Raw genomic sequence first — 12,160 nt, forward strand, 5'->3', positions numbered from 1 at the left:
TGTGGGGTGGAGTGAGATACACAGTATGTACATATCAAGGTGTTCTGTGTGTGGGGTGGAGTGAGATACACAGTATGTACATATCAAGGTGTTCTGTGTGTGGGGTGGAGTGAGATACACAGTATGTACATATCAAGGTGTTCAGTGCGTGGGGTGGAGTGAGATACACAGTATGTACATATCAAGGTGTTCTGTGTGTGGGGTGGAGTGAGATACACAGTATGTACATATCAAGGTGCTCTGTGTGTGGGGTGGTGTGAGGTACACAGTATGTACATATCAAGGTGTTCTGTGTGTGGGGTGGTGTGAGATACACAGTATGTACATATCAAGGTGTTCAGTGTGTGGGGTGGAGTGAGATACACAGTATGTACATATCAAGGTGTTCAGTGTGTGGGGTGGAGTGAGATACACAGTATGTACATATCAAGGTGTTCTGTGTGTGGGGTGGAGTGAGATACACAGTATGTACATATCAAGGTGTTCTGTGTGTGGGGTGGAGTGAGATACACAGTATGTACATATCAAGGTGTTCTCTGTGTGGGGTGGTGTGAGATACACAGTATGTACATATCAAGGTGTTCAGTGTGTGGGGTGGAGTGAGATACACAGTATGTACATATCAAGGTGTTCTCTGTGTGGGGTGGTGTGAGATACACAGTATGTACATATCAAGGTGTTCTGTGTGTGGGTTGGTGTGAGATACACAGTATGTACATATCAAGGTGTTCTGTGTGTGGGGTGGTGTGAGGTACACAGTATGTACATATCAAGGTGTTCAGTGTGTGGGGTGGGGTGAGATACACAGTATGTACATATCAAGGTGTTCTCTGTGTGGGGTGGTGTGAGATACACAGTATGTACATATCAAGGTGTTCTCTGTGTGGGGTGGTGTGAGGTACACAGTATGTACATATCAAGGTGTTCTCTGTGTGGGGTGGTGTGAGGTACACAGTATGTACATATCAAGGTGTTCTGTGTGTGGGGTGGAGTGAGATACACAGTATGTACATATCAAGGTGTTCTCTGTGTGGGGTGGTGTGAGATACACAGTATGTACATATCAAGGTGTTCAGTGTGTGGGGTGGTGTGAGATACACAGTATGTACATATCAAGGTGTTCTGTGTGTGGGGTGGAGTGAGATACACAGTATGTACATATCAAGGTGTTCTCTGTGTGGGGTGGTGTGAGATACACAGTATGTACATATCAAGGTGTTCAGTGTGTGGGGTGGAGTGAGATACACAGCATGTACCTATCAAGGTGTTCTCTGTGTGGGGTGGTGTGAGGTACACAGTATGTACATATCAAGGTGTTCAGTGTGTGGGGTGGGGTGAGATACACAGTATGTACATATCAAGGTGTTCTCTGTGGGGGTGGAGTGAGATACACAGTATGTACATATCAAGGTGTTCTGTGTGTGGGATGGTGTGAGGTACACAGCATGTACCTATCAAGGTGTTCTCTGTGTGGGGTGGTGTGAGGTACACAGTATGTACATATCAAGGTGTTCAGTGTGTGGGGTGGGGTGAGATACACAGTATGTACATATCAAGGTGTTCTCTGTGGGGTGGAGTGAGATACACAGTATGTACATATCAAGGTGTTCAGTGTGTGGGGTGGAGTGAGATACACAGTATGTACATATCAAGGTGTTCAGTGTGTGGGGTGGAGTGAGATACACAGCATGTACCTATCAAGGTGTTCTCTGTGTGGGGTGGTGTGAGGTACACAGTATGTACATATCAAGGTGTTCAGTGTGTGGGGTGGGGTGAGGTACACAGTATGTAACTATCAAGGTGTTCTGTGTGTGTGGTGGTGTGAGGTACACAGTATGTACATATCAAGGTGTTCTGTGTGTGGGGTGGTGTGAGATACACAGCATGTACCTATCAAGGTGTTCTCTGTGTGGGGTGGTGTGAGGTACACAGTATGTACATATCAAGGTGTTCAGTGTGTGGGGTGGTGTGAGATACACAGTATGTAACTATCAAGGTGTTCTGTGTGTGGGGTGGAGTGAGATACACAGCATGTACCTATCAAGGTGTTCTCTGTGTGGGGTGGGGTGAGGTACACAGTATGTACATATCAAGGTGTTCAGTGTGTGGGGTGGAGTGAGATACACAGTATGTAACTATCAAGGTGTTCTGTGTGTGGGATGGTGTGAGGTACACAGTATGTACATATCAAGGTGTTCTGTGTGTGGGGTGGTGTGAGATACACAGTATGTACATATCAAGGTGTTCAGTGTGTGGGGTGGAGTGAGATACACAGTATGTACATATCAAGGTGTTCTGTGTGTTGGGTGGGGGGAGATACACAGTATGTACATATCAAGGTGTTCAGTGTGTGGGGTGGGGTGAGATACACAGCATGTACCTATCAAGGTGTTCTCTGTGTGGGGTGGTGTGAGGTACACAGTATGTACATATCAAGGTGTTCAGTGTGTGGGGTGGGGTGAGGTACACAGTATGTACATATCAAGGTGTTCAGTGTGTGGGGTGGAGTGAGATACACAGTATGTACATATCAAGGTGTTCAGTGTGTGGGGTGGAGTGAGATACACAGCATGTACCTATCAAGGTGTTCTCTGTGTGGGGTGGTGTGAGGTACACAGTATGTACATATCAAGGTGTTCAGTGTGTGGGGTGGGGTGAGGTACACAGTATGTAACTATCAAGGTGTTCTGTGTGTGGGGTGGTGTGAGGTACACAGTATGTACATATCAAGGTGTTCTGTGTGTGGGGTGGTGTGAGATACACAGCATGTACCTATCAAGGTGTTCTCTGTGTGGGGTGGTGTGAGGTACACAGTATGTACATATCAAGGTGTTCAGTGTGTGGGGTGGTGTGAGATACACAGTATGTAACTATCAAGGTGTTCTGTGTGTGGGGTGGAGTGAGATACACAGCATGTACCTATCAAGGTGTTCTCTGTGTGGGGTGGGGTGAGGTACACAGTATGTACATATCAAGGTGTTCAGTGTGTGGGGTGGAGTGAGATACACAGTATGTAACTATCAAGGTGTTCTGTGTGTGGGATGGTGTGAGGTACACAGTATGTACATATCAAGGTGTTCTGTGTGTGGGGTGGTGTGAGATACACAGTATGTACATATCAAGGTGTTCAGTGTGTGGGGTGGAGTGAGATACACAGTATGTACATATCAAGGTGTTCTGTGTGTTGGGTGGGGGGAGATACACAGTATGTACATATCAAGGTGTTCAGTGTGTGGGGTGGGGTGAGATACACAGCATGTACCTATCAAGGTGTTCTGTGTGTGGGGTGGGGTGAGATACACAGCATGTACCTATCAAGGTGTTCTGTGTGTGGGGTGGTGTGAGGTACACAGTATGTACATATCAAGGTGTTCTGTGTGTGGGGTGGTGTGAGGTACACAGTATGTACATATCAAGGTGTTCTGTGTGTGGGGTGGTGTGAGATACACAGTATGTACATATCAAGGTGTTCAGTGTGTGGGGTGGAGTGAGATACACAGTATGTACATATCAAGGTGTTCAGTGTGTGGGGTGGAGTGAGATACACAGTATGTACATATCAAGGTGTTCTGTGTGTGGGGTGGAGTGAGATACACAGTATGTACATATCAAGGTGTTCTGTGTGTGGGGTGGAGTGAGATACACAGTATGTACATATCAAGGTGTTCAGTGCGTGGGGTGGAGTGAGATACACAGTATGTACATATCAAGGTGTTCTGTGTGTGGGGTGGAGTGAGATACACAGTATGTACATATCAAGGTGCTCTGTGTGTGGGGTGGTGTGAGGTACACAGTATGTACATATCAAGGTGTTCTGTGTGTGGGGTGGTGTGAGATACACAGTATGTACATATCAAGGTGTTCAGTGTGTGGGGTGGAGTGAGATACACAGTATGTACATATCAAGGTGTTCAGTGTGTGGGGTGGAGTGAGATACACAGTATGTACATATCAAGGTGTTCTGTGTGTGGGGTGGAGTGAGATACACAGTATGTACATATCAAGGTGTTCTGTGTGTGGGGTGGAGTGAGATACACAGTATGTACATATCAAGGTGTTCTCTGTGTGGGGTGGTGTGAGATACACAGTATGTACATATCAAGGTGTTCAGTGTGTGGGGTGGAGTGAGATACACAGTATGTACATATCAAGGTGTTCTCTGTGTGGGGTGGTGTGAGATACACAGTATGTACATATCAAGGTGTTCTGTGTGTGGGTTGGTGTGAGATACACAGTATGTACATATCAAGGTGTTCTGTGTGTGGGGTGGTGTGAGGTACACAGTATGTACATATCAAGGTGTTCAGTGTGTGGGGTGGGGTGAGATACACAGTATGTACATATCAAGGTGTTCTCTGTGTGGGGTGGTGTGAGATACACAGTATGTACATATCAAGGTGTTCTCTGTGTGGGGTGGTGTGAGGTACACAGTATGTACATATCAAGGTGTTCTCTGTGTGGGGTGGTGTGAGGTACACAGTATGTACATATCAAGGTGTTCTGTGTGTGGGGTGGAGTGAGATACACAGTATGTACATATCAAGGTGTTCTCTGTGTGGGGTGGTGTGAGATACACAGTATGTACATATCAAGGTGTTCAGTGTGTGGGGTGGTGTGAGATACACAGTATGTACATATCAAGGTGTTCTGTGTGTGGGGTGGAGTGAGATACACAGTATGTACATATCAAGGTGTTCTCTGTGTGGGGTGGTGTGAGATACACAGTATGTACATATCAAGGTGTTCAGTGTGTGGGGTGGAGTGAGATACACAGCATGTACCTATCAAGGTGTTCTCTGTGTGGGGTGGTGTGAGGTACACAGTATGTACATATCAAGGTGTTCAGTGTGTGGGGTGGGGTGAGATACACAGTATGTACATATCAAGGTGTTCTCTGTGGGGGTGGAGTGAGATACACAGTATGTACATATCAAGGTGTTCTGTGTGTGGGATGGTGTGAGGTACACAGCATGTACCTATCAAGGTGTTCTCTGTGTGGGGTGGTGTGAGGTACACAGTATGTACATATCAAGGTGTTCAGTGTGTGGGGTGGGGTGAGATACACAGTATGTACATATCAAGGTGTTCTCTGTGGGGTGGAGTGAGATACACAGTATGTACATATCAAGGTGTTCAGTGTGTGGGGTGGAGTGAGATACACAGTATGTACATATCAAGGTGTTCAGTGTGTGGGGTGGAGTGAGATACACAGTATGTAACTATCAAGGCGTTCTGTGTGTGGGTTGAGGTACACAGTATGTACATATCAAGGTGTTCTCTGTGTGGGATGGGGTGAGGTACACAGTATGTACATATCAAGGTGTTCTGTGTGTGGGGTAGGGTGAGGTACACAGTATGTACATATCAAGGTGTTCTGTGTGTGGGGTGGTGTGAGGTACACAGTATGTACATATCAAGGTGTTCTGTGTGTGGGGTAGGGTGAGATACACAGTATGTACCCATCAAGGTGTTCTGTGTGTGGGGTGGTGTGAGGGACACAGTATGTACCTATCAAGGTGTTCTCTGTGTGGGGTGGTGTGAGGTACACAGTATGTACATATCAAGGTGTTCTCTGTGGGGGATGGAGTGAGATACACAGTATGTAACTATCAAGGTGTTCTGTGTGTGGGGTGGTGTGAGGTACACAGCATGTACCTATCAAGGTGTTCTGTGTGTGGGGTGAGGTACACAGTATGTACATATCAAGGTGTTCTCTGTGTGGGATGAGGTGAGGTACACAGTATGTACATATCAAGGTGTTCTCTGTGTGGGATGGGGTGAGGTACACAGCATGTACCTATCAAGGTGTTCTGTGTGTGGGATGGGGTGAGATACACAGTATGTACATATCAAGGTGTTCTCTGTGTGGGATGGGGTGAGGTACACAGTATGTACATATCAAGGTGTTCTCTGTGTGGGATGGAGTGAGGTACACAGCATGTTCCTATCAAGGTGTTCTGTGTGTGTGGTGGGGTGAGGTACACAGCATGTACCTATCAAGGTGTTCTCTGTGTGGGATGGGGTGAGGTACACAGTATGTACATATCAAGGTGTTCTCTGTGTGGGATGAGGTGAGGTACACAGTATGTACATATCAAGGTGTTCTCTGTGTGGGATGGGGTGAGGTACACAGTATGTACATGTCAACGTGTTCTCTGTGTGGGATGGAGTGAGGTACACAGCATGTTCCTATCAAGGTGTCCTGTGTATACACATGATGATACACTACGTCCGTGACATGAAACTTGTTCCAACATTATTTATAGCGATCAGCAAGCATGTGTGTAGCTGAATGTTCTCGATCTGATTTCTGTCAGTGATACAGCGTTATTCAAGCAGCTTAGCACATGCACCCAACTGAGACCCTAAACACTTTGCCATTCACATCTGCCGTACGTTTCTGTCGCTATGTAAAGCCCAGATGTGTTGCTTTGAATCCTTTACTGGTACAAATATCCTCAAACAGATGTGTGAGGACTTGGATCAAAGGGTTGAAGTACTGTCCACACGAACTGTGGAGTTGCCCAAAGCAGTGAGCCTATAGTTATATAGAACGGAAGAAGAAACTCCTCGAAAAGCCGCTGAACGTATGTCTCGGGTCGTTGCGTAACCAGTGTAGCCAATGTGGTGGCAGCGTAGTAATTAAGATTGAGCCCGGTTTATTTTCAACAACTGATTAAGTTCGCTGAGTGTTGTAAGAACTGAAATCCAACATGTAGAAGATAGGTTAACTATTTTGTCACTTCAGTTTAAGTCAAATAATTGGTATTCGTGTCCATATTAGGACAGTAGATTTGTAGCAAAGTTTCAAGTGGCTGTCTGGTTATAGCTCACTGGCTTCCATTCTCGATTCACCGCGAAGATAGACTAAATTGTGCCGATAAAAACTTCTTTCACACATTCGTTTCATTTTTTAGAAGGAGAACGTAGCTTTAGTTGAAAGGTATGTGCAGGTAATAGCGACAGCTTTATGACTTAAAAATTGTTAGGGTGTAATTGAGGTTTGTGAAAAATGTGACATTTCGCCATTTAAATGCTATACGCCGTTGTTTGAGTATTCCTAGTTACTTCCTCAAAAACATCTTTCACATACACCTTTAATTCCTATGAGGGGAATATACTAGTATACTGTCAGGTGAAATGTGATTGCAAGTAATAGGGATAGTTTCATAATCTAAAAAGGAATGTTAGGATGTATTTGAAGTGTGTGAAAAATATGACATATCGCCTATCTGCTCTGATCCGCCATTGAAATACTAAACGCCGTTGTTTGAGTGTTTCTAGTAATTACTTCAAAAACATCTTTCACATACACCTTTAATTCTTATGAGGGGAATATACAATCAGGTGATATGTGTTTGCAAGTAACAGTGATAGATCCATAATCTAAAACAAAATGTTAGGGTGTATTTGAGGTGTGAGAAATATTCGACATATTGCCAATCTGATCTGATTCGCCATTGATGCCTGAGGGTTATAGTTCCATAATTTCTTTCTTTCTTGTTGATCTTATTTTTTGACAAAACTGAACAGGTGTTTTTAGAACGCTTTGTGAGAGTTTTACACTTTATTGTATTAATATCCGTTCCATTCCCTACATGAATTAATTATTAACGTAAACAAAAGTGTTTCAAAGTAGATTTTTTAAAAGGACAGCTGATGTTAACACGTGTTCTCGCGATACTTTTGCGTTCTATAAAATATTAATGCTTTGGGAGGGAAGGCCGCGGTGTATCATTCTTTCATTCATTCACACATGTACTTATTTCTTTTATTCTTTTTCTTATTTCGTTCTTTCATTCACATAATTCTTGCTCTTAAATTCTTACTATAATTCATTCACTCATTGTAAAATTCCGACTGATACAATAAACTGGCTGAAGTTCTGTTAAACCAGGGATAATCTACAACGAATACTCTGTATAGACTCCCTGGTTAAACACAACTGAAGTTGCACTGGGAACGAACTAAGTCACTGTGTGCGTTGGAGCATGACGAGGCACACGTTAATTAGTACAAATGGTAAAGAAAGCAAGCGAGTGACCTACCGCTGTTGTAGAATATCCCTGCCCAAAGCAACGCCATTTCCTTGATGGACAGTGAAAGAAGAGAAAGTGAAAAGAAAAGTTAAGATTTCCCTGGTATTTTCACTGTTTTGCAAGTATATCAGGTTTTTCCATTTGCCAGAGGGTCTAGAAATCTTCAGATCTTTCAGTAACAGTTTGACGCCCTCTATATTTATTGCAATCGCCCAATAAGCGAAGGGACCCTCCTGAACATTCTCTTCCCACAGAGGTTGCTTGTCACACCTTCCTACCTAGCCTCTGTTCTAATACGACCATATTTCGTGGTTCTCATAAAATCCTGTGTGACCCTGTGTGGATTAGAGGATCAGATATTCCGAGGATTGCCAGACACAGAGGCTGGTTTTAATCGTCCAGGCGGGAGGTGGAGGAGACATGGTAATATGCACGGTCCAAGGGAAGTAACTCTACCACAAAACTATCAATCAGAAGGCAGATAACTTTGCCTAAAGTTGATTTGTCTGAATTTCAACCAGTCCCACCAAACCATCACTACACCAATCAGGAAGTTAATTGTGAACAAGCAATCGTTATGTTGACATTATAGAACAATAGCTTACAGCCTAATTTGAAGAATTTAATAAGAACATAACCACTGAAATTTATAGATTATTATACAGTCCTATGTGTGTTTATGTGCATTTATTTACATGACGGCTCTTCTGCATTCAGGTGAGTGTTTGCTTCTTGTTGTGTGCTGTGGTGATTTTACGTGAGCTTCCGACATTTTCAGGCACTATCAAATATGCGACGTCTGTCTTCCACATGCACCAGACTGTTGTGTTTGGGCGTTTGAATCAAGCGTGGTGCTGATGTATTTTAGCACCCTTGGTTTTCGCTGTTTAGGGCAGTGTTTCATGTCACTCCTATTCAACCCATATTGATTCAACTGCTTTAGTGTATGTTCCAAAATGTCATAGAATGATCCACAACGTATAAGCTTGTACATGACCATCAATGCTTTGAGAGTACTCATACCTCATGTATTTTAATCTATGAAAAGCTGCGTGGTTTGAAACAATTCATTTCCAAAAAAACTAACCAATTTTAATAATAAACACCGTGTTTGCATTTAACATTCACATGTGACGTTTTAGTCTGACGTGTTGGGGGCACCTATCATTTGTTTAAGCGCATTAATATGCTAAATGCCACCAAGGTATGGCAGACAGGTTACATATACGTACAAGAAAGTTCAAACTGCATACATATAATCATGATAGGACTCTCCACGAACTCTTTCCTGTTTTCTATTTCTAGACTTCCTTTTGCCTAAATGACCTGTATGTATCATTGTCAAAACAACCTCTTTTCTTATTATTTAGAGATATCCAGGAATATATATATATGTGCAAATGTAAGTCGAACTGCTGGTAAGAATTACGTTATGATCCTCAACAAATGATCATCACCATCATAATCAAAATTATTATTTAAAAACACGTCGATACACGTAAAGGAAGACCGATGCTTAATACTGATGGGTTTGAACAGAAATAGAGATGTCGTATTGTTTCAGTTACAGCACTGCCGGAAATAGGGAAAACTATTTTTTCACATCTCTACACACTTATGTACAGTGGCAGCCCTCTAAGCCTGCATGTATGGGGACCGGCAAAATATGCCGATATAGGTGGCGTGACGGTAAAGTGTCCTGTTTGTAGTTGTGTGAATGTTTAGGAATATATAGTAACAGACCAAGAACAGTTTTTTGTCTCCTATTTCCGACAGTACTTTAGTTCTGATGTGGGGTGGTGGACTTGTCCCGGAATGACACAAGATGTCACTAATGGAAGTGGTCCTTTCCAACTCTTTCTGTGACATACGGTCACGGTTGGATTACCTTGTATCCTTTATTGTACATACACATCCTAGGAAAAGCTAAGTTGTAGGTCTTGTTTGAGATGCTGCTGTGTATATTTCTTAGATGGTGACGATACAGACACCTGGCCGAGTAACTATACAGGACGACATTAAATTAGTTTATGTTATTCCAAAGGAACTTGGGGATTAACAGTGATTGGAATAAGTTTATTATCAGTCATCAACTTTAGCATCGTGTTCATCTGACTACATAACCACTATCTGTCATAGGCTTCTCCTCAAAGTGAGGATCCATCATTCAGAGTGCATCCATGTATATATTATCCTTGTCTGTGTCGTTATGTATCCCTTGTTTGTTGACAGTGTTAGCATCTGCTGCAATATAGAAGTTGTCCATACATAAAACAAACACCGATCTTGTTACAGCTTACCTGTGATATCCTGAAACTCCTCGTCACCAACCTCTGTCATTGTATCTGTTGCTGTAACTGAAACAGTACAGTCTGCAGCTGTAGGAATTACAATTTTACTGTTATCGTTTATGTAGGAAGTTCCCATTACATAGACACAAATTGTGATGTTTTATCGACTAAAGTGAAGAATGGCTACTGCCTTCGAACTGTTCAAGATTTAATTTTGTGCATGTATTTGATGAGATAATCAAACTGGAATGTCTTTGGAATCGCATGTACTCATAACATGTCCATAAATAGAACTTCCATGGACGGCACGACCAGCTTAGGACAGGACTTGTCTTACGATATGGTGCAGTTGAGTACGGATTGTTTTGAATAATTCTTCCTGGCCACAGTTTGTACTCACAGAATCCGCTGCTTTCTGAGGGCGGAGGAGAACCAGACCTCGTCTCCCACATTGACAGCCGTATGTCTGAGGCAAATCGAATAGCACGTGAGGATCAATATATAATAATCCAACAGAATTTATCTGGGAACCTATTTATCTTTACTGTATATCATAACATACACATATCTGCAACACGTACCTGCCAGTTGTGCTCGTTCCTTCTCTTGTAATTGCTGCTGCAATGTTGCCACTCGTTCTGACAGTTCTTGTACCACTTTTTCGTGTTCCTACATTGATTAGATATCTGTGTTACCAGGACACACGTAGACTGTTTAAGACAAACTGCAGTATTTAGTTAACATACATTAGGACATTACTGCGGGTAGTCTTCATCTCCAAACAAATGTGGTTAAAATACCACAAGCATTGCAACATTAAACTTAGAACACTTCAATCGTTAACACGTGTAAAACTCGGTCCAATCGATTAGAGTGACCAGGGGGAGTTAGGATCAAAACTATTCATAAATCTATTGCTTGTTGGCAAGATGCCATAAACTAGATGAGTGACAGGCGAGCTGATTACAGATACCTGCTTGTCCACATATCTTCTATCTAGGTCGCCATGTCCAGGCAGTGAACGTGGATCTGAAACAGAGTTCCGAGTCAGCAGTTTGTTTTGACTTTTTTAGCGATTTGTACGTGTATAACAATTTTGAAAAGCACATGCAATGAATATTACAGTGATCCTAAACTTGGGTCGATCCTGTTTGCAACATCACCTATACAGATGATGAAACAGGCTTGCAAAATCAGAAAGGCAGCTACACAGTTTCCACAAGCCAAACTTTTTTAACAAATGCATTAGTAAGGAGTGAAAATGCATCGTACAGTCCTGCTTGCCTCCTTGAGGATATGGAGAATCCTGCATTTTCCAGGACTCATAGGACATGGCTATAGCCAGTAGAAATGAGGCATGCCAGTATATTGCTTTGAATACAATATAGTCATCAATCTTATTGGTGAATCACTCAGCTTTGTTACAGCTGTTATATAATCGACCTTGGACAAGAAAATTACATGTATGAAGAATACGAGCATCCGATCCAGTTCTCGTGTCAAGCATGTGATACTGAAGGGCAATAACTGATCTTCATAGGAGATATCACTATATATCACACGTGCTGCTGCTTGTACTAGCCCTACCACCTGAGATCCTGAGATTTCCTTCAGCAGAGTTACAGCTGTATGATATTTCATAGGAGATATCACTATATATCACACGTGCTGCTGCTTGTACTAGTCCTACCACCTGAGATCCTGAGATTTCCTTCAGCAGAGTTACAGCTGTATGATATTTCATAGGAGATATCACTATATATCACACGTGCTGCTGCTTGTACTAGCCCTACCAACTGAGATCCTGAGATTTCCTTCAGCAGAGTTACA

At 42.8% G+C, this 12,160-nt stretch overlaps 1 protein-coding gene across 1 annotated transcript in view; it reads right to left on the reverse strand.

The window, feature by feature from the left end:
* LOC137280699 (receptor-interacting serine/threonine-protein kinase 4-like) overlaps positions 1-12,160 on the reverse strand; it is a 35,624-nt gene that overhangs the window by 13,085 nt on the left and 10,379 nt on the right. The window contains exons 5-8 of the mRNA XM_067811914.1: positions 11,304-11,359; positions 10,912-10,999; positions 10,731-10,796; positions 10,340-10,396 (exon numbers count right to left, since the gene is read on the reverse strand). Coding sequence (XP_067668015.1) covers positions 10,340-10,396; positions 10,731-10,796; positions 10,912-10,999; positions 11,304-11,359 — 267 coding nt within the window. The remainder of the gene's footprint in view (positions 1-10,339; positions 10,397-10,730; positions 10,797-10,911; positions 11,000-11,303; positions 11,360-12,160) is intronic.

This window comes from Haliotis asinina, chromosome 4 (genome assembly GCF_037392515.1).
Source record: "Haliotis asinina isolate JCU_RB_2024 chromosome 4, JCU_Hal_asi_v2, whole genome shotgun sequence".
In the NCBI taxonomy this organism is placed as follows: Eukaryota; Metazoa; Mollusca; class Gastropoda; order Lepetellida; family Haliotidae; genus Haliotis; species Haliotis asinina.